This window comes from Octopus sinensis, linkage group LG14, assembly GCF_006345805.1.
Source record: "Octopus sinensis linkage group LG14, ASM634580v1, whole genome shotgun sequence".
In the NCBI taxonomy this organism is placed as follows: Eukaryota; Metazoa; Mollusca; class Cephalopoda; order Octopoda; family Octopodidae; genus Octopus; species Octopus sinensis.
The window spans coordinates 66,558,661-66,581,808 of NC_043010.1; the positions used below are offsets into that span (position 1 = coordinate 66,558,661).

The 23,148-nt window shown below is 38.4% G+C and overlaps 1 protein-coding gene and 1 long non-coding RNA gene across 2 annotated transcripts in view; both read left to right on the top strand.

The window, feature by feature from the left end:
* The first annotated feature begins 8,402 nt into the window (after positions 1–8,402).
* On the top strand, positions 8,403–15,549 carry LOC118766032 (zinc finger protein 239-like). The gene is made up of 2 exons (XM_036509170.1): positions 8,403–9,040; positions 12,654–15,549. The coding sequence occupies exon 2, from the start codon at positions 13,862–13,864 to the stop codon at positions 14,807–14,809; it is 948 nt and encodes a 315-aa protein (XP_036365063.1). The 5' UTR covers positions 8,403–9,040; positions 12,654–13,861; the 3' UTR covers positions 14,810–15,549.
* A 1,493-nt stretch (positions 15,550–17,042) lies between these two features.
* The window catches only part of LOC118766034, a 165,023-nt gene continuing 158,917 nt past the window's right edge, over positions 17,043–23,148 (top strand). Inside the window, exon 1 of the long non-coding RNA XR_005001962.1 lies at positions 17,043–19,943. This is a non-coding gene — a long non-coding RNA (uncharacterized LOC118766034). The remainder of the gene's footprint in view (positions 19,944–23,148) is intronic.

Here is a 23,148-nt window from a genome sequence, read left to right on the forward strand (position 1 = left end):
GTGGAAAGGCCATGGCTAGAGCATTCTGATCCTAATTCTTCTCAATCAAGACTGATCTGGAGCTAAACAATAACAGTAGCCATTTGTGTGTCATAGGCAACACATCTCATTGTAGCATGAGGCTGGCTATGAGTATGTTGTGAAACCCAGAATCATAATTCACATTTTCAGTTTCCAGGTCCATACTGCTGCACATACATCATGCTCAAGTTATGCAGTGTGTCCTGATTATCGACCAATCAATTTGAAGTGATATCATGCCACATTGTGAACATCCTCTGCAATGTCTTTGAGGTTCCCAGGCTTTTCATAATATTAAAGCGAAAGAGTACCAAGATAAACTGCAGAAATTGAGAGTAGCTCCAAGAGAACACACATTTCACTTCTCATCAAAAGCAAGCCAACAAGAGAGCATGACCCAACATTGCAGAAGCAACATCAAGTTTCCCTTTGTTGAATCCAGTTTGAAGTGAAAGGAATTCTTCATAATCTCAGACCGAGTTGTAGTGGATCTTGCAAGCATGAAGTGGATTCAATCCACCTTAACCAAATTTAAATTAACACTGCAACAGAACTTTTCCCACAGTGGAACAATAGTTTTTCTCTGACAGCAGTTTTACATTTTCCAGATGCCTTTAGCTAGGCTGAAATAATGTCTTGACAACTTGACCCTTTCTTAACCTCTTCTACTTCACCAAAAGCTAGAATTGAGATAACAAGACCACCAACTAAATCTATTGTTCTCAATGATATATCTATCCTTCTGGATAGTTATAAAAGCAAGAACACCCCAAGCAAAAATCAGTCAGCGACGACTCAACCAGTTAGTCATTTTGGTGTCAACGAAGTCTGGCTGACCAGCTAGAACCTTGGTCAGAGGGAGAAATGAAGTTTACTGTCAGCAACTGTGAGACAACATCCTACAACTCTCACTAGCTCTAATTTTGCTCTCTTACAACATCATTCTATCTCTCTCTGTAATTACTACTAAACAATGAAAAGGACACAAACACAAACTTTACTTCGCATGCTTTTGGATTTATCATAACCTGCCCAAAACTCTTGCCCAAGATGCCACACAGTGGGATTGAACCTGAAACCATGTGGTTGCAAAATGAACTGCTTAACCACACAACCATGCCTCATATACATAAAAAATAATAAAATAAATCACAAGACTTTTATGACATTTTTTATTTTTCTCCTTGAACATTGCAAATGATCGCATCAGAGAAATGACTCACTTTGTGTCCCCATCTTGAAACAGACTTTTAAAAGATAATATCACTGTGTCCCAGTCTGAGTTTGACAACCTGAAAAGGTCATGGAAAGCATCTTCCCTTCTCTGATAAACTTATCAAACAAAATGGAAATAAATGAAAAACATGAAAAAAACAAAAAGATTTTGGTGATTAGATAGCTTTAAATTTCCCAATTGGTTGGTTTAAATTGTCTATTTTCTGATACCTAGACTCTAGGCTGCCATCTTCATGATTTTTCTTTCTTCTTCAATAAACTATACGATGTCCATGAAGATGACATTTTCTTGAAATACAAATAAAATAGAAAAAAACTTTTGCTATATTTTTTTCAATCGTGATGTGGTGTGTGTTTGTGTATGTGTGGTGTGTGTGTGTGTGTGTGCGCATGTATGTATGGGTATGTATGAGTAGGTAAGTGTGTGTCTATATGTATGTATATATGTATGTTTAAATAAATAAATAAATATATGTGTCTGTGTCTGTGTGTGTGCATGTCTCTGTTGTGTGTGTGTGTATTGATGTATTAATATATAGATGTCTGTTATCTCTTGTAAAATGTGCCCAGATATTGTTTGAAGGTGATTATATATATATATATATCATCATCGTCATTTAACATCCGTTCTCCATGCTAGCATATATATAAACAATTGCAGTGTGGAAGGTGTTTATAAGCCATTTAAGAAACAAACATAAACCGTTAGATTCACTTCAACATTTAAATTTAACTTGCCAAAATATTTTCATTGCTTTGAGACCATGACCTGTTCACTGACAAAATTCTGTGCTGCAGTGAACAGGTCGCGGTCTCAAAGCGACGAAAATATTTTGGCTAATTAAATTTAAACTTTGAAGTGAATCTAACGGTTTGTGTTTGTTTCTTAAATGGCTTATAAACACCTTCCACGCTGCAAATGTTTTCGTTCCAGCACACGATCTCAGATCAGGTCACTTGCTATGCAAGTACATCTCCATAATACATATACATACACACACATACACACATCTTCATCATGATCATGATCATGATCGTCATCATCATCATCATCATCATCACCATCATCATTTAACATCTGTTTATCATGTTGACATGTGTTGGACAGTTTGACAGGAGCTGGTAAGGCTGGGGACTGCACAAGGTCTCATTGTATTCTGGTATGGTTTCTATGGCTTGATGCCCTTTCTAATGCCAACCACTTTACACACTGGACCGGGTGCTTTTTTATGTGGTGCTGGCACCAGTGCATTTAACATGGCACCAGCTTCAGTGCTATTTATGTGGCACCAGCACCAGTATCAACTCTGCTGTGGTGGATGGAACAGCAAAAAATCATCCGTCTCATTCCTTTGTCATCTCTTTCATAATGTTCAGAGACTTGAGATCAGCCTTCAGTACTTCATCCCATGTCTTCCTGGGTCCCCCTCTTCCACAAGTTCCATCCACTTTAAGTGGTTGGCACTTCTACATGCAACTGTCTAGATCCATACGCATCACTTGACCAAACTAATTCAGTCTTCTCTCTTGCCCACTGCATCTTATTCTTCTTATGCCTAACTTTGCCCTCAGCACACTAGGGATCAGTTGCACATCTACACTGACACTGCACATCCAGTGGAGCATTCTAGCTTCATTCTTCTCTCTATATATATTCATTTATATGTATGTAGTGTCACTTGTGTACCTAATACACATTACGAAACAGCTGTCAACTAATTCATTGAACATCCATTCTCTTATTTCACTTCTCTTATCTGATTGATTTCACATACACACACACATTTATATCATCATCAGAAATTTATCAGACTGAGATTATATTAAAAATAAACTGTGTAACTAAAATTAAAACAATAAACACAGATAAACGATATGTCAAAGACAAGCATACTAAATATAAACATAATCTGCCACACATGTCAACACAGTACTGCTATGCGTCACGTATCATGTGTCACCACAGTACTGCTACTTCACATCCAGTGAAAAATCACTGGGATATATGTATGTATGTATGTATGTATGCATGTATGTATGTATGTATGCATGGATGGATGGATGGATGGATGGATGGATAAATGGATGGATCATATTCAAACACACACACATATATATATTAGAGTTATAATGCTGGCATGGACTACAAACATTAAATGATGGTGATGATAATGATGATTGATTGATGACAGACAGACAGATATACAAAGCCATTATCTATTTTGGTGATTTTTTTTTTTTTTAGAAAAACATTTCTATGCTGTCATCAGCAAATTTGTGTTTTTACAAAATATTAATTGATTTATGTCAGTACTAGCAGCATAGCCTGGCGTTGCCCGAGTATGTAAGAGCCCCTAGTAGGCAACGACTAATCCCAATCTAGTCCTTTTCCCCTAGGGAATGAAGGCGCATGTGTAGGTTGCAATATCTTCTCTTCACTCGAATACTTCTGTGTATACGATGTTCCTAGCTGTCCCTTTGGGCGAAAACATGAAAACATCATTGTGCCTCCCAAGAGAGTTAAAAAGGTCGAGTTGCGTCCCCTAGACAGTCTATGGTTTGTGTTTAATACACAAATCGGTTTGCTATGTGTGCCACATATGATTTAATTAACCGATTTTTTCCAGTAATAAAGTATCCTATTGGAATAAAAAGGACCATATAGCTCCTTGGAGCAGACATGATCTCGCTGTGAATTAAAAAAAAACTTCCTGCCAATTTGTGAAAGATATTGTCGAAAATAAGTCATCTTGAATTTGAATGCGATTTCCCAAAATGGCATGATTTTATCGATTTTTTCTGATGGTAAGGTATTGCATGGAAAACTAACATCAGAATTAAGTTTCTTAGGGTAACATTAAGCTTCACCATGAGTTTGGTGAAAATCAATTGCAAGTTGCGAAAACTACAACAGAAAATGTGTTGCATATAAAAAGCTTAGATTCTCGACCCCATGTCGAATTTATCAATTTTTTTCAGAACTGGGGGAACTTTTCAAAATTTTTGCTGTGTTAGTTTTGAATTATGACATTGGGCTATGTGTGTGTCAAGTTTCATCAGAATCGGTTGAAAGCCGTGGTCAGGGTGAGGGTACAACCTGACAGACACACAGACAGACAAACTGCCGTTTATATATAGAGAGAAGATTTGTGTACTGTTTCTTTTTATTTTGAAACCCAAGTAACTGATGATGAACATAAAAGAACAGATGTATGAGGTAACATAGAAGATAAAGGACCTGAAAAAGCAAAAAAATTTAGACATAAATTTGAGAAGTTTCGTAAGAAAGGCCCAACAGACAATTTGTGAGTTGTAAATGAAATTTCAGAAAACTGGGGCTGTACATAATGAGAGCAGAACTGGACATCCATAAAAAGCTGGAGAAAAAAACTGAATTGGTTTAAGAAGCATTTGAACAGGATCTGCAGTTACCAACTCACAGGGTAGCTAACATGTTAGAAATTCCACATGCATCAATCTACAGAATCCGACAAAGTGATCTGAATAAAAAAGCTTATTACATTCAAGTTTTTCCCAACTTACAAGAAGAGGATTATCCATGCAGATCAGAGCTTATTGATCAAATTGAAAGTGCAGATTTAATCCACAAAATTCTGTTCAGTTATCAAGCAACCTTCCACGCACGTGAAAAGGTTAATCATCATAACTGTCACATTTTGGGAAGCGAGAAACCCCCTGAATTTCTGGAACAGGAATAAGATTCACCGAAAGTGAATGTTTGTCTTGGTATGACTAAGTCAAAGGCATATGGACCTTTCTTTTTTGTAGAGACTACAGTCACATTCCCACTGTGTGGCCCCTTGGGCAAGTGTCTTCTACTATAGCCTCGGGTCGACCAAAGCCTTGTGAGTGGATTTGGTAGACGGAAACTGAAAGAAGCCCTTCGTATATATATGTATGTGTGTGTATATGTTTGTGTGTCTGTGTTTGTCCCCCCCAACATCACTTGACAACCGATGGTTGTGTGTTTATGTCCCCGTAACTTAGCAGTTTAGCAAAAGAGACCAAAAGAATAAGTACTAGGCTTCTAAAGAATAAATCCTGGGGTCGATTTTCTCGACTAAAGGCGGTACTCCAGCAGGGCCGCAGTTAAATGACTGAAACAAGTAAAAGAGTAAAGAGAATATATTATAATATTAATAAATCTCTAAGCGAGGTATAAACAGTAACTGCTCTGTAATATAAGCGGGACCAGCCATCTGAATGTGGCTAGGGACAGGGCGGGGTGGTGGGGGTATTACTGATGCATTTAGCCCCAGGCGACTATAGACGTCACCAGGAGAGCCGACACCATCATGGTGTCCTTGCTAGCCTGTAAAGGGAGATCAGCCTCCCCGAAGATACGGATGCTACACACGGACCGGTTTCGAGGTGGTCGCCTCTCGTCAGCGCATGGCAAGCACCGTTCTTCGTTGAGGGACTTCCTCTACAGGCTAGAAATATATAGATTTTCACTGTAAACACAGTCACTGGCATTGAAAATCTGTTTGATAACAATAATAAATCTCTAAGCGAGGTATAAACAGTAACTGCTCTGTAATATAAGCGGGACCAACCATCTGAATGTGGCTAGGGACAGGGCGGGGTGGTGGGGGTGTTACTGATGCATTTAGCCCCAGGCGACTATAGACGTCACCAGGAGAGCCGACACCATCATGGTGTCCTTGCTAGCCTGTAAAGGGAGATCAGCCTCCCCGAAGATACGGATGCTACACACGGACCGGTTTCGAGGTGGTCGCCTCTCGTCAGCGCATGGCAAGCACCGTTCTTCGTTACTGTTTATACCTCGCTTAGAGATTTATTATTGTTATCAAACAGATTTTCGACGCCAGTGACTGTGTTTACAGTGAAAATCTATATATTTCTAGCCTGTAGAGGAAGTCCCTCAACGAAGAACGGTGCTTGCCATGCGCTGACGAGAGGCGACCACCTCGAAACCGGTCCGTGTGTAGCATCCGTATCTTCGGGGAGGCTGATCTCCCTTTACAGGCTAGCAAGGACACCGTGATGGTGTCGGCTCTCCTGGTGACGTCTATAGTCGCCTGGGGCTAAATGCATCAGTAACACCCCCACCACCCCGCCCTGTCCCTAGCCACATTCAGATGGCTGGTCCCGCTTATATTATAATATTATTTTATAATTAATTTATTATTTTGGCATACTCCTTCATTAATTCAACATCCTGGTCATTGAAGCTGTTGACCTTCAACTGGGTCACGACTCTGTGGAGAACAGGCCACTTAGCCTCCTGGATGGTGTTGAGGACCATCACAGAGTCATGGATGGAGCTTCACCTCATCGTGTTGGGGACAACTAGCCTCCTCTCCACCTCAGTGTAGATGCTGTCTGCTGCCACATCCCATTCAAAGTACTTTGTGGAGCAACCTGCTGTGCTTGAGGAGACCTATTGAGTCAAGTATGTCAACATCAACATCAAAATAAAAATCAAATGGAAATTGTAGTTGTGATACTCGTGCTGGTGGCACGTAAAAAGCACCAACCGATTGTGGCCGTTGCCAACCTCCTCTGGCCCCTGTGCCAGTGGCATGTAAAAAGCACCCACTACACTCATGGAGTGGTTGGCATTAGGAAGGGCATTCAGTTGCAAAAATACTGCCAGATTAGACTGGAGCCAGGTGCAGCCTCCTGGCTTCCGAGACCCCGGTCGAACCGTCCAACCCATGCTAGCATGGAAAATGGATGATGATGATGATGACAAACACTCGAGGATCAACAAACTCCTCTTCCCACTGAAAATTGTTTCGCGTGTATGGTGGTTGAAGGTGTGGACAAGGAACTGCTCAACAAGATAACAAACTGGAAATCTGCAAGACTTGTCCATGTCAAAGGTTGGACAAACATCGATAGATGGCACTCATGCGTTCTGGTGTCCGAAAGCCAAAAAAGATGAAATATTGAAATTCAAAAGGGGTTATAAGAGCTGGAAGGTGATTTGTGATTTATAGACGATACCAGACAATATAAAGTACGAGGAGCTGACCGGGAATTATTTTTTTAATACATTTTTATACATTCCTGTGCCGGTGGCACATAAAAAGCGCCATCTGTACGGGGCCGTTGCCAGCGCCGCCTTGACTGGCTTCCGTGCCGGTAGCACATAAAAAGCACCATCCGAACGTGGCCGTTGCCAGCGCTGCCTCGACTGGCTTCCGTGCCGGTGGCACGTTAAAAGCTCCAACCGATCGTGGCCGATGCCGGGCCTCCCTGGCACCTGTGCAGGTGGCACGTAAAAAGCACCCACTACACTCGCGGAGTGGTTGGCGTTAGGAAAGGCATCCAGCTGTAGAAACTCTGCCAGATCAGACTGGAGCCTGGTGCAGCCCCTGGCTTCCCAGACCCCGGTCGAAATGTCCAACCCGTGCTAGCGCGGAAAACGGACGTTAAATGATGATGATGATGATTTTAGAGGACTCGGAATTTAAAAGATAAAAGGAAGCAAGTAATGCTGCTTGAGGTGGAGCGAGTAGCTCGTTTTCATTATCATTCATATCATACATTTAATAAAATTTGGATCTTTTCGCTTTGACTGGCAGATTTTTAAAATAATTTCTTTGTAACTAAACACTTTTAAACTTCGTATACTGGTAGAATGTGTCACATAAATAAAACACCTTTTTCTCTTGGCTTTCTTGAGAAAATTCTGTAGTTTGTAAGCTATTTGTTTAATTTCTTGCATTTCGGCATTTTCTACCAATCAACGACGACTATTGAGGTGAATACAATTTCTACCAGTATACGAAGTTTAAAAGAGTTAAGTTACAAAGAAATTATTTGAAAAATCTGCCAGTCAAAGCGAAAAGCTCCTAAAATTTTTTATTCTTTTCCTTTTTTCCCTCCGTTTTTATATGTCCCCACGTGTCTTTGTATTGCCCCCTTGTGGGTAATATAATAATCACCTCTTTCTTCCTTCTCGCTGAGAAACAATGCGAAGCTGGCAGCTCACAACGGACTCTTATCCCGCTCTAAATTCACCTGTTATCTCTAGAGGTAACGAACCTCAGGTGAACGGAGCTATAACGAACCACGCACTGCCATAAAGATGGTCACTGGCAGGTGCACCACAGTTGTGTACTGTATACTATAATTTCATTATTATTATGAACGAGAACTAGAATAAACGACTATTGAATTGCACTCCGCTCGACTGGTTATGTCAGAAATATGTAATAATCTCGCTTAGTTTGTTCTGCAGGCAGTAAAAACACGTGGCGGCAATTATAAAACCGTTTTTTTTTTGTATTTATTACAAATGAAAGACCGGACCTTGTTTGTTTAGTGTGTGATTACTGGAAGATCGGGGTTCCTTAAAGTGATGTAAGTCTCTTCAATATGGTAAGGAGGGAGTAAATGAAACGAGGAATTTTAAAGATTTGTCGGTGATGATAACTTTGCCACGTGTTGTGGAAGTCGGAAAATAATGCGAGTCTGAGAAAGAAAATATTTCCTACACAAGCACAGGGCCGTGGATTTTCATTATTTCATCTCCAGTACTTTCCTGTTATTCCCCGTATCATCTACTCAACCAATGAACGACCAAACCCTGGTAATATCTTGACAAATACAAATGTGAATTTTTCGTGGGAGAACACACGTGGCTTCTCGTTGCCGCCCTAGTATATGCTATAATTCAATTTTGAGAGAAAGAAGAATCTGAACTCAACTGGTATTTTATTCGACTCGCCAAAAGCTGAAAAACAAAGTTGACGTTAGAATTTGAACTCAGAATTCACCGACTTCTCTCGTAAGTATTTCTTTTTATCTTATTTACATACTTAAGTTTTATTTTCATATCAAAAGTATTGAATTGGGTTTACGGAAATAGTTTTTAAAAGGCTTCACACATCCGTTGTTTAAATTTTCATATCAAAAGTATTGAATTGGGTTTACGGAAATTTTAAGGGTTTACGGAAATAGTTTTTAAAAGGCTTCACACCTCCGTTGTTTAAATTTTCATATCAAAAGTATTGAAGTGGGTTTACGGAAATTTTAAGGGTTTACGGAAATAGTTTTTAAAAGGCTTCACACCTCCGTTGTTTAAATTTTCATATCAAAAGTATTGAATTGGGTTTACGGAAATAGTTTTTAAAAGGCTTCACACCTCCGTTGTTTAAATTTTCATATCAAAAGTATTGAATTGGGTTTACGGAAATAGTTTTAAAAAGGCTCCACACCTCCGTCGTTTAAAATGTGGGATACAAAAGAAAAGTGGATAAATTTCAACTTATGTGGAGTCCGCCTTTATTGAACCTTGTAACTATTATTAGTTCGATTAAAATTAAGTCTATGATAATTGACTTAATCCGAGTGTTATTAACAACATACTTTTTAGAATTAACTCGCCACATTTTTATCTTTTCTGGAAAGACGAAAGGCGACAGAACATAAAGGAGATGAAAGGGAGAGATAACAATAAATGAGTTATTCCTATTTCAATTCTATGACCCTTTATTATTTAAGAAAGACTTTTATTTATAACAGTCATTAATACTGTTCTTTCATATTGTTGTTTCGCTCTAAGTCAATCCTAATTAAGGGTACTACTAGCGAAAACTGGTCCCGGTATTCGCTAATAGTACCATGATCAAAAGTTTTCCAACCGTGGCCCCCCGGGTTCTTTTTTCCTTCTCAGGCATAGTGGTTTTTTGGAATACATTATGCAATATATCCTTTCTTTCTGATAGCAAATTGTGAATTTGAAGGAGATTTAACTGTAATTTCTAGCAGATCAAATGGACACTTAGAGGCTAGTGGGAAAAGCTCATACTTATTACCTAAAAACCCCGAACTATAAGTTTTTTTGTTTTCTTTTAAAATAAATCTACTTAATTTTCTTTGTAAAAGAAAGGCAAAACTCATTCTAGATGCAAATTGCCGCTCTTTTATATTATGTATGTAAATTAGGCGATCTGCCGTAAACTAATACACACAATACAATTAATATATACAAATGTTAATTTGTAAAAAGTTAATGGACAGTAACTATGAAAATGAGCCAAAACGACATATATACTCCCTCATTAACGCACAACAGAGAATATGAATGTTTCCCTCTAAAAAGTGATAGGGTAACCCATCCTATCATGTGTAAATTGTTTTGGAAGTATCTATTAATTTGTGTGTGTATTTGATGCAAAATATATTTGTTTGTTTTATTTGATTGTGTGTGTATTTGCATCTGTGAGTCTCTTGCGCGCGCGTGCATTTGTGTAATTGTTGCTTGCATAATTTCTCTCTCCCCAGACACAACAACAGTATGTATGTAATATATATATATATATATATATATATATATATGTATATATATATATATATAGATATATATATATATATATATATATGTAATATTCAATATACAAAAGGGTGAAATATAATTAATTTAATAAATTAATAAATTTCACCTAGTAGATTTTTCAGTATGGAAAAGACCATATTTGGTAAGAATTATATTAATTATAATAATGTGTTAATTGCAACAAGTTGCTCAAAACCACATACCGAAAATATACGGGTTACAAATTCTGTTTGTTTGTGGAGACTTTTTTATTAGTAAGAGAAATAGTGATCTATTTGGTTGCTATTTCTAATATTTTCAGTATGTGGTTTTGAGCAACGTGTTGCAATTAACCCTTTATTATAATTAATATATATATATATATATATATATATATATAATATAAATTAGAGATAAAACCACTATTATACAACTCAAACAAGGATAGACATAAACCAATACATAAATAACAAATAAATATATATTTTTATAAAACATAACTAGATCTCAAAAAGTACAAAAATGATTGGTCAATATATTACTTGTTTCAGTCATTTGACTGTGGCCATGCTGGAGCACCGCCTTCAGTCAAGCAAATCGACCCCAGCACTTATTCTTTGTAAGCCTAGTACTTATTCTATCGGTCTCTTTTACCGAACCGCTAAGCTACGGGACGTAAACACACCAGCATCGGTTGTCAAGCAATGCTAGGGGGACAAACACAGACACACAAACACACACACATACATATATACATATATACGACAGGCTTCTTTCAGTTTCCGTCTCCCAAATCCACTCACAAGGCATTGGTCGGCCCGAGGCTTTAGCAGAAGACACTTGCCCAAGATTCCACGCAGTGGGACTGAACCCGGAACCATGTGGTTGATAAGCAAGCTACTTACCACACAGCCACTCCTGTGCCTTGTGTTATTTGTTTTGTGAAATGGTAAAAAAAAAATGGAAAAATGTAATGCTTGGAAAAAAAGATAAAATAGAAAAGGAAAATACAAAGACTAATGTGAACAATGGTACATTTTATACGATAATAATAAGACCATCGTGGTTTTGCCTCTCAGTGAAACCAGATGGTAATGAGAATTAATGTGAAAAATTCACTGTTCGTCTCGCAGCGGGAGTGAGTCGAACCGCCTCATTCTCATTATTAGTTAATCATTCCATCAATCATACATCATTTGTTTTATGTTCCCATTTGTCTTGTTATGTCCCCTCTATATAATCAGGCCATTGTGCCTATAATAAAGAGAAAAGGCCATGATACTCCAGACTGATGACGAGCAAAGACAGAAACTAGCCTCTGCAGGCTTAGCTGGGTTGAGGTGCTTATCTCCCCCTTGTAAACATAAGGACACAGGAAATGCGTCAAGGCTAACAGGAAGCGTTGCTGCTTCCTAGGGCTAAATAACGTTGGTGTAATTCTCTTCGTGGGACTGTCACATTGGGTTGACAGTATACAACTACTATATATATATATACACATGACGGGCTTCTTTCAGTTTCCGCCTCCCAAATTCATATATATTTTCATCATAGAAGTGGCAAGCTGGCAGTATCATGAGCATACTGAATAAAATGCTTAATGGCATTTCATCCATCTACATTCTGAGTTCAAATTCCGCCAAGGTCAACTTTGCCTTTCATCCTTTCAGGGTTGACAAAATAAGCACCAGTTATACTAGGGTTGATGTAATTGACTATCCCCACTCTTCCAAATTCCAGGCCTTGTGCCTATAGTAGAAGGGATATATAACTTCATCATCTTGTGTTTGTGTGTGTGTGTTTGAGTGCATGTGTGTGTGTGTATGTGTGCGAATGTATCTTCTTGATTTGACATCATGTGATGGTTGTAAACAGGCATCTCTGTTTGGCCATGGGAAAAATATTACCTTGCTTGGAAACGTGGGTTGGCAACAGGAAAGGCATCCAGCCATAGAAAACCTTTCTCAATGAATTCTGTCTGAATCAAGCAAGCATGGAAGAGTAGACATGGGAAATAGTGATGATGATGATTCTCCCTATGAAAATCTTGTGTTACATCCTTTTTTCTTTTTTTTTCTTCTAGGAAATCCTGTAATATCAGAAGTAAAAATAAAACTTCTGAAATTGTGAAACTTTCCAGTGATTTTGAAGACCCAAATATTATAAGACTGAAGCATCAATTAATAGTAACATGCAACCGAATGCTAACCAAACACAGCATGTAATCCTGCAACCAAACACCAATTAAAGGTAATACATTACTGAAGCACCTGCAGACCATTGAGAGTTGACTGAGTGCAATTGCTCTCTCAAAGAACAGAAAATTAGGAAGTAATTAACAGAGGCAGCACAGAAAAGGCCATAGATACATACTTAGGAAGCTTTCAAGATGCAAATGGAATTGTAACCGAAAACCTGACGCAATACAAATATTGCTCTTTTCCTTTCAACCTGGAATTGCATCATTCTTATTTTGACCCGTCTCTCCGGTTTTTTTTTTTTCATAGAACTTTATGGAATTTATTTCACATTCCATTTTGGGGATTGGCTTGGCTTTGGTTTTTACAGCAAAATATATTTGCTAGCATTAAGAAATTATTTCAAGGTTAAAATGATGCCAGTTTAAAATTTCACTAATACAAATATTTCAGATGAAATTAGTTTATATGTGGTTGCTTTTATCTTAGCTTTAAGAAGTAATTGATGTTTAACTTGGTTTTAAAGGCTCATGGAGAGAATTTAGATTGAAAGGCAGAGAATATTATTTTCTGTGAACAATAGGAAAATTGTTGTTTAAAGAAAAGAGATTATTTTAAGATACTTTTTTAAATATTTATTCGTGTTGTTAAGTTCTACATGATAAAGTGTATAGTCTAGTAGTAAGGATGTTATGCTCACAATGACAAAATCATGGTTTTGATTCCCCGACAAACCAATTCTTTTACTGGTTTCACTCATTTGACTGTGGCCATACTGGAGCACCACCTTTAGTTGAGCAAATCGATCCCAGGACTTATTCTTTGTAAGCCTAGTACTTATTCTATTGGTGTCTTTTGCCAAACCGCTAACTTACAGGGGTGTAAACACACCAGCATCGGTTATTAATTTGAGGAATCTCAATAATTTGAAGTCAGGTTTTTGATTGAAGTGTCCTAAATTCTTACCCTGTTAACTTTATTCCATTCTGCAGAACTATTCTAGGCCTCTGAGATAAACCATTGTACTGTGTTTTTAATTTTGAGAACTCACCTTCTAGGAAAAAACATAATTAATTTCAGAAGGTATTTAACCATGAAATACAAACAGAAGCAGTTGTTAAAGTGTGAAGATTGCGGTAACACCATCTCTGTGGATTCAGACACCTCTTTGATGCCAAACCAAATAACCAACAATGTTTTATTTTGTGCAGCTTGTGGTAAATCATTCCCTCCATATAAACTTTTATTATCAAAAGACCTGCAGAAGAAGAAAGCAATAAACCCTTATGGAATTTGTTGGAAATCTTCATTTCAAACTAAGAATTTCTCTTGTCATCAAACTCTTCGTGGAAATGATAAACTGTTTTATTGTAGAATCTGTGGAAAGTCTTTCATCCAAAATTGTGATTTAATCCGACATGTACAGATTCACACAGGGGAGAAACCTTACCATTGCGAAATCTGTGGTCAAAGACTATCTCGCAGAAGCACGCTAAACGAACACAAGTGGAATCACATGGGAGAAAAACGGTTCCAGTGCGAAATTTGCGGCGAAAGATTTACTCGAAACAGTTCTTTCTCGATGCACAAAAAGAAACACGGTGTGAATAAGGGTCACCAGTGTGAAGTCTGTGGTAAAACATTCAACGAAGCGAACAGTTTATCTTGCCACAAACGTGTTCACACTGGGGAGAAACCATTCCACTGTGAAATCTGCGGGAAAGTATTCACGCAAAGTAGTGATTTGACACGTCACAAACGTATTCATACAGGAGATCAGCCTTATACGTGTGTGATTTGCCAGAAAACGTTTTCTCAGAATAGCAGTCTTATTCGACACAAACGTATTCATACGGGCGTGAAACCGCACTACTGTGAAATTTGTGGCAAAACATTTTGTCAAAATAGCGATTTGTCTTCACACAAGCGTAGTCACACGGGAGAGAAACCATATTCTTGCGAGATCTGTGGTAAAAACTTTTCTGTAAGTAGTCATTTATCTCGTCACAAAAAGATTCATACGGGAACGGAACCAATGTGAGGATTCTTAAAATAAGCAAGCAGGTAATTGTATTATTATGTTCTGCTAAAAGTTGTATCTTTGGAGACGAAACTGCTCAAATAGAATAAGATTCTTACTTCTAATGTGCAGAAATTTTGGTCAAGTAACACTAAATGATAAACAACTTGTTTGGTTGCGTTTTGAAATATTTTAAAAAATGTTCTGAGAAAGAAAAATGAATTAAGAAGATATTTAACCATGAAATCACCTCAACAATACAAACAAAAGACGGTACTGGATAGTGTAGCTATCCTGTGCTGATGACACTTATTGAGGCAGAAACATGCCCACAGATGCACTCTTGTCTCTAGACTATCAGGTTGTCTTTTTCTTAACCCTTTTACTGCAGACATCAGATACATAAACTAAAAACTTCATTACCCTTAACTACAAAAAAACAGTTTTATATACCAATCTATCTCTTGTTGAAGAATATTATGTTTGAAACCATTTTCTCTTGAGATTTGCCAATTTTATTTAGGTAATGTGATTTGCAGAAAATACCAATCATATTTTTTGGCAGATATTTAACATCAATACAGGGATGACCATGAAATTTAACTGTGCAGTTAAAGGGTTGAATGGCATGTCAGTTTTGAAGAATTTTTTATTTTCGAGATTATTTCCACCTTCTCATTTGGAGACGGTCCCAATCATTCTATCTTCCCTGGAAGCAGAGATAATTTCAATTAATCAAAAATTTATCTTATATACTCTTATTTCTCTCTGTTAAAATACATGTCACAGACCTCTCTGAATTACTTCTGTTAGCTCATTGAAGTAGTTAAGAGAAGTATACAGAAAGATTGTATGGTCATACATAAAGGTGGCGAGCTAGCAGGAACGTTAGCACACCGGGCAAAATGCTTACCAGTATTTCACCTGTTGCTACGTTCTGAGTTCAAATTCCGCCGAGGTCGAATTTGCCTTTCATCCTTTCGGGGTCGATAAATTAAGTACCAGTTACGCACTGGGGTCGATGTAATCGACTTAATGTCCTTGTTTGTCCCCTCTATGTTTAGCCCCTTGTGGGCAATAAAGAAATAAGATTGGATGGTCATAACTGGAACACATTTGATCATATAGCAAACACTCGCTCAGGGTTAAAGAACAATAACACTTTCTAGAAAGCAAAGCAATTCGACCGAAGAAGGTACATATATATTAAAACTAATGACATACAACCGTCTACTTCAGTTACACAAACATCTCCAGACACACTGCAGCTGGCTTCAATTATACCAATGCATTCACAACAGCAAAAGACTGTAAATATATGTTTGGCCGAGTTACAAACAAAAGAGCTTTGTGTCTTCTCCTTTGTTGTCTCTTCTTGTCTTTTCTCTTCCTCTCATTGTTTCCCTCCTCCTGCTCCTCCTCACTTGTTGGGTGAGGGAAGAGGCAGAATTATATACAAACATGACCTACATATGTGTATGTGTGTATATGTATTATACTCACATACACAAGGTTATTATAAAGTCCTTGTTCAGTTTTAAGGTTTCAGAAATTTAGTTCTACATGTAATAGAATTAATTCTTTAGCCTTTTAATCCAGCCATATCCAGCCCAAATATTCTACCTGTTTTATGTTAATAATAACTACATCCAACCTCTCATACCTACCCTACAATGTCATTCTAAAAATATACAAATGGACCATTGAAATATTGTGTGGTTAATTCAAAGTAATTTATTTGGCTTGGTTTCTACGGTTTCACGCCCTTCCTAATGCCAACCATTTTACAGTGTGCTGGGTGCATTTTATGTGGTACCATCACCAGTGCTCTTTACATGGAAGCATCACCAGTACCAGTTTTTTTCTATTTTCTATGTGGAATCAGCACTGAAAGGATCACGTACCTTGCAAGACAAGACCCCCTTAATTGTGAGGTGAGGGGATCGTAGTTTTGAACAGGTGTCACTTTGTGCCAGTTGAGAGATTTAAGGTATAGAGGCTGCACTGGATTAACCGTTAAGCAAAATAAGCACATGCTTAGGGCACAAAGTTAGGGAGTGGGGGCCACAGAAATGGTAAAAGCGAATCACTTAAATTTTTTTTTTTTTACTTGTTTCAGTCACTTGATTGCGGCCATGCTGGAGCACCGCCTTTAGTCAAGCAAATCGACTCCAGGACTTATTCTTTGTAAGCCTAGTACTTATTCCATTGGCCTCTTTTACCGAACCGCTAAGTTATGGGGTCATAAACACACCAGCATTGGTTGTCAAGCGATGTTGGGGTGACAAACAGACACACAAACATATACATACAAACATACATATATACGACAGGCTTCTTTTCAGTTTCCGTCTACCAAATCCACTCACAAGGCTTTGCAGTTTGTTTTGAGATACACGTGTCTTAATTGTTGAATTAATTTGTTTTTGAAAATGGCTAGTCTAGGTGAGTTGTTTTATACAATGAAAACTGAGGAAGATGCTGAATCTTTCTTGGCAGAAAAGGGTATTATACCCAATAGTAAGAAAGGGCACCGAATGAAAAAGAAATTGGTTGGGAAGAATGTTTGCTGGCGGTGTAGTCGCAAAGGTTGCTGTGAGAGGGTGTCTGTCCGAAAGGGGACATGGCTAGATGGTAGCACTCTTCCTCTGCGGACTGTAGTCCTTTTTTTGTACTCTTGAGCCAAGGAACTGGCTACAGTGCGTTATTGTGTAGAACTGGGGATGAGCCACGGTTCAGCTGTAGATTACAACAATTACGTGCGAGAAATATGCGCACATGACTTGCTAATGAACCCAGTTGTAATAGGTGGTCCTGGGAAGATTGTCCAGATAGACGAGACAGTCTTCTCTAGGAGGAAGTTTAATCGAGTAAGGGTGCTACCTCAGCATTGGGTATTCGGAGGAGTGTTCCGTGAGACCAGAGAAGTTTTCCTTTATGCACTACCTTGACGGAATCGCGACACACTCGAAGAATACATCCGCCGCTCAATCCTCCCAGGTACCACAATATTTAGTGACCTGTGGAGGGCTTATTCACATATTCCAGAGATCGAGGGATACAATTTTCGACATAGAAGGGAAAGAGGAAAAAGAAAGAACTGTGTAGAAAAGAAAGAAAGACTTTAATGCGAACATTATTTGTTTTGATTCGACGTGAACTGTTTAAATGCTTTGATTTTGTTGTTTTCTTGTTAATTCTGTTGCATGTTACTTTCTTTAATGTATCTGCTATGTATCACATTGTATTTAATGTCGTAATTGTTATAAACTGTTTTTAAATGTAAGCCAATTGCCTTCCGCCGTGTCTCTGTATCTCTTCCTGTTGTTGTTGTTCTCGCCGGTTGCCGAGTTCGCTGCCCCCCACACACACACACACACCGGGCCCTCTCTTTCCGTGGCGAATTCCCCGATCGACTGGGCCGGTGCAATCGTCGTCGTTCGACTTGGTAGGGTCCCGGGTTTTAGTTGAGCGATGGCAGGTGGTACGTAACAATACCCAATAGCAAGAACTGTAAGAAAGGGCACCGAATGAAAAAGAATGTTTGCTGGCGGTGTAGTCGCAAAGGTTGCTGTGAGAGGATGTCTGTCCGAAAGGGAACATGGCTAGAAGGTAGCACACTTCCTCTGCGGACTGTAGTCCTTTTTTTGTACTCTTGGGTCAAGGAACTGGCTACAGTGCGTTATAGTGTAGAACTGGAGATGAGCCACAGTGCAGCTGTAGATTATAACAATTATGTGTGAGAAGTATGCGCACATGACTTGCTCATGAATCCAGTTGTAATAGGTGGTCCTGGGAAGATTGTCGAGATAGATGAGACAGTCTTCTCTAGGAGGAAGTTTAATCGAAGAAGGGTGTTACCTCAGCAATGGGTATTCGGAGAAGTGTTCCGCGAGACCAGAGAAGTTTTCCTTTATACAGTACCTTGACGGAATCGCGGCACACTCGAAGAATGCGTCTGCCGCTCGATCCTCCCAGGTACCACAATATTTAGTGACCTGTGGAGGGCTTATTCACATATTCCAGAGATCGAGGGATACAATTTTCGACATAGAACGGTGAGCCACAGCATCGAGTTTGTGAACTCCGTTGATACCCAACAAATAGAGAGTACGTGGACCTGTGTGAAACGGGGTAATAATCGACATTGTGGTACACACCGATTGACTTGTATCTCTGCGAATTCATGTGGCGGCGCAGACACGAAAAAAGTGACCTTTGGGAGAAATTGCCGGCAAGCATTAGGAATTTCTGACCAAAATACACCCCTCAGAAGTTTCAATTGAATTGTAAAATATTCATGAACAAGTCCTGTGCGCATACTTCTCACACATAACTGTTATAGGCCACAGCTGCATTGTGGCTCATCCCACGATTATGGGTAATTTGTTTTTGAAAATGGCTAGTCTAGGCGAGTTGTTTGATACAATGAAAACGGAGGAGGATGCTGAATCTTTCTTGGCAGAAAAGGGTATTATACCCAATAGTAAGAAAGGGCACCGAATGAAAAAGAAATTGGTAGAGATGTTTTTTTTTTTTGTTCAGCTTCTTTACATTCTGCGTAACAGTTTGTTTCCGCAGTGATTGCTTCAAATAAGCATGCTGAAAAAAAATTGTTGATAAAAACATTTTTTTAAAGTTTTTACAACATCATGGTGTAAATCATCATGTTGCCTCTTTCAGTTTCTTCAGAATCGCTGCTTTCGGTTTCGGATACAGAAATATCCGATTCATTTTCGTTCACCATGTGCTTTTGTATGTATCCCTTTCATTCTTTTAAATATATTTGTGTAGGAATTGCCAATTTCTTCTTCATGCCCTTACTTACAATTCTTAGTGCAGGGTTTTTTTTTTCCTTTTTATTTTTTCTATGCTACTCTGCCTGTACTGCTTACTGGGGTCAATCTAATCGACCCCCCCCCCTCCAAAATTTCGGAACTTCTCCCTAGACGACCAATAAAAAAAAAGAGAAAGAAATTAAAAATCAAGTATCCATTGCTTACTGGGGTCAATCTAATCGACTGCCCCCCCCCCTACCTCCTCCAAAATTTCGGAACTTCTCCCTAGACTACCAAAAAAAAAAAAAAATTAAAAATTGATTCAATCACTGTTTGTATCTTTCAATGAAACTTGCTTTGAAATTTGTTGCACACCTGTATGACTTTTCAACCTCTGCATGAACTCTGTGTACTTCGCATTTGCATCACAAATTGTAATTTCCTGCATTAAAATTGATTTACTCTTTATTTGTTTTTGTTTCTCCTTTTGTTTACATTGTGTGCATGCCTTGTAGTTTAGGTTAGGGTTAGAGCTATGGTTTAGAATTGGCATCAGATAACATGCTAAATTGTAAATGGCCATGTTTACTGTATGCTAAACTGGCACTAGAGATTTAATGAAACAGTTTACCTATCAGAATTTAAGTCATGAAAGGGTTAGCAGTGTCAACACACTTCACATTTCTCTGTTTCTGCGGGCAATGAAATAAAATACTAGATAAGGAGTGGGTCAATATAGTTGACATTATGTCCTATAAAATTTTTGGCTATGTGCTTTTGTTACAAATTCTTATTTGTACTAATATAAAGTGCAAGCAAGAGAACATCTGCAGGCTTTCCTAAACTGTTAATGTGAATGTGGATGATGTCTTTTTTCAACTTGTGTAAATTAATGTCTGATGAGAATGTCATTCCATGTAGAGGCTGCCATTCTGGAGATAAATGATTGGATAAAATATTTAGTATAAGGTTCTAGCTGTGAGACATGTTAAAGATGATGATGTGGGCTCAGTTTGATATAGTATACTAATTCACAGGAATAGTAGTGGGTGTTTGGGTTTTTTTTTCCCCCCATGTTTTCATCATCATTTAGCGTCCGTTTTCCATGCTAGCATGGGTTGGACGGTTTAACTGGGGTCTGTGAAGCCGGAAGGCTTCATCAGGCCCAGTCAGATTTGGCAGTGTTTCTACGGCTGGATGCCCTTCCTAACGCCGACCACTCCGTGAGTGTAGTGGGTGCTGGCTGTATCCTTGCCTTTTGCATTCCTTCTGAGACAAAAGGCAAGAGCTGTGCCTTCAAAACTGGTAAGATTGACATAGTTGATCTTGAATAAAGTGTGTGGATGGCTGCAGAGGAAAAAACATGGGCAAGGGAATTTCAGAAGGCTGACAATCTGGTAAGAAAGAATTTAATGCTTAGTTTGCAGGTGAATTACATGCTACGTGAGCTTCGAACCTTTTGTCGCCAGATGCTGTAACATGGTTTGTATCCAATATAGTAGTACCACCACTATTGGGATAATGGCCTAAAATATGCGGTACCAGTGTGATAAAATAAGATAATGCAGCAGCAATAACAACGTAACTATCTCTCAAGAACCAACATATTCCAAATGAACAAACCAACCCAACTCTCGAACTTCACTATGAAATAACACAAACTATATACACATTCATACATACATCACAATTTTTCTTCAAATTTCAAGTTTCATTCTGTAGGTATGTATGCGATGTGTATCAGGTTGTAGGTGTGCGCTTCCAACAACTTTGTTTTTCTTTTTCACATTAAATTTCAATATGATTGGAATCTACACCATCTGAAAGACATTTGTTGAAAATTTCATCAAAATACCCATTTTTTTCTGAAAGTTAGGAGGAAACAAAGTCGGTTTGCATGAATTATCCTAAACTCCTTTCCCTACCTCTAAAAAAATTTTTCATAACAAATTCCCATATAATCGTAATGTACACCAACTGAAAGCTAATTGTAGAAAATTTCATTAAAAAAAAAATGTATATTTTTCTGAAAGTTATAAGAAAACAAGAGTCAGATGGGGGCACACTTGTGTAGGTATGCCCATTTTGTTCAGTACTATTGCTCCATAAGGTTTTCTACATTAACATAAAGCTTCAGACTTTCAAGGGAATGGAAATTTTGGAGTGTTGTCGTCACCCATGAGAGGTTATTTTAAACACACGCTCACTAGACCACGCATGGATAACTTTTATCAAGAAGTGGGACACATGGCTCATCACCAGACAGACTGTGCTACTAAAAAAAATTCAAGGTAATTTTTCATTTAAGCATGCCATTCAAAAAGTCCCACAGGCAGCAGTTTGCTCATGACTCTACTAGAAAACCCATATATCCACGTTTTGTCACATTTAAGCAAAAGAAAAATAAATAAGTAATAATGTAAACAAGATGGGCGATGACTTGGGTAAAATCTTCAGTCACCTTAAAATCTTTTTCTTTTTCTTTTGTCACAGTCACCCAGTTTCTTACTCTTCCTTCTCCACGAGAGACTGTGTGAGTGCTAGAAAGAGCAGGCGATCTCTAACCACATTTAACATTGAACAAATTGAATTGAAAATGTAACGTTAATTGATGGTTACTGGGTCGATAGATGTGAGCTAAGAATATAGGTTTAGTAGGTGGTTGTTAGCTGGTGTGAGTTAGTATATTATTAGCTGGTGGCTGATTGTAGCTAGAGTGAATTAAAAGCTTACAGTTACATGGTTTGATGGTAGCTAGGAGTAAAAAATTTATTGTTAAATGGCTGTTGGGAGAGGTAAATTGAACCAGAGAGACCTGTTATTAACTGGTGAGTAATTGGTGAACAGCGAAATAAACCAGGTTTGTTATGTTTTGTGTTGAAGAATAAGATTAATTTATATAGTTTACAGGAGTATGCTGTGTGTCCAGTTTATATGGCTGTGTATGCAATATCCCGGCAAGCCAAATGAGACCATAACCTTGCCTATGCCAGGGGCGTAACCAGCCCACTTATGCGTACCTTTTCCTTCTTTGGACACTTAAACTCTGCTTGCGAAGACCTGTTGAGGCAAGTGATATCGTCCAACCCATGCTAGCATGGAAAGCGGACGTTAAATGATGATGATGTTATAGTAGCAAGTATCCCTGTCTGTCATGCAAGAGAGTGGGGTTCAATTCCCTGCTGGGTGGAGGCTCTTAATTATTTACAGATGCAGGTATGGGCTGTGTGGTTAAGAAGCTCTCTTGGCAACCACATGGTTTTGAGTTCAGTTCCACTGTTCAGCACCTTGGACAAATATCTTCTACTATGGTCCTGGCTTGACCAATGTCTAGTTGGTAAATTTGGTAGACGAAAATTGTAGAAGCCTGTTGTATGTATGTATGAGTGTGTATGTATATGAAGACGGTTCAGAGAGCTTTTACCTCTGTTGGCAACCAAAGGTCTCTTTCTCCAAGTGAAGGGAAGTTTGTATGATGCATGTTGTATATGAACTGCAATACTGCATGGGAATGAGACATGGACCCTGAATGCAGAGGACATGCGAAGACTGGAGAGGAGCAAAGCTGGTATTCTCTACAGC

Bases quoted from the DNA above. Each gene is read 5' to 3' on its own strand.
- LOC118766032 (XM_036509170.1), top strand. From the start codon at position 13,862: ATGAAATACAAACAGAAGCAGTTGTTAAAGTGTGAAGATTGCGGTAAC.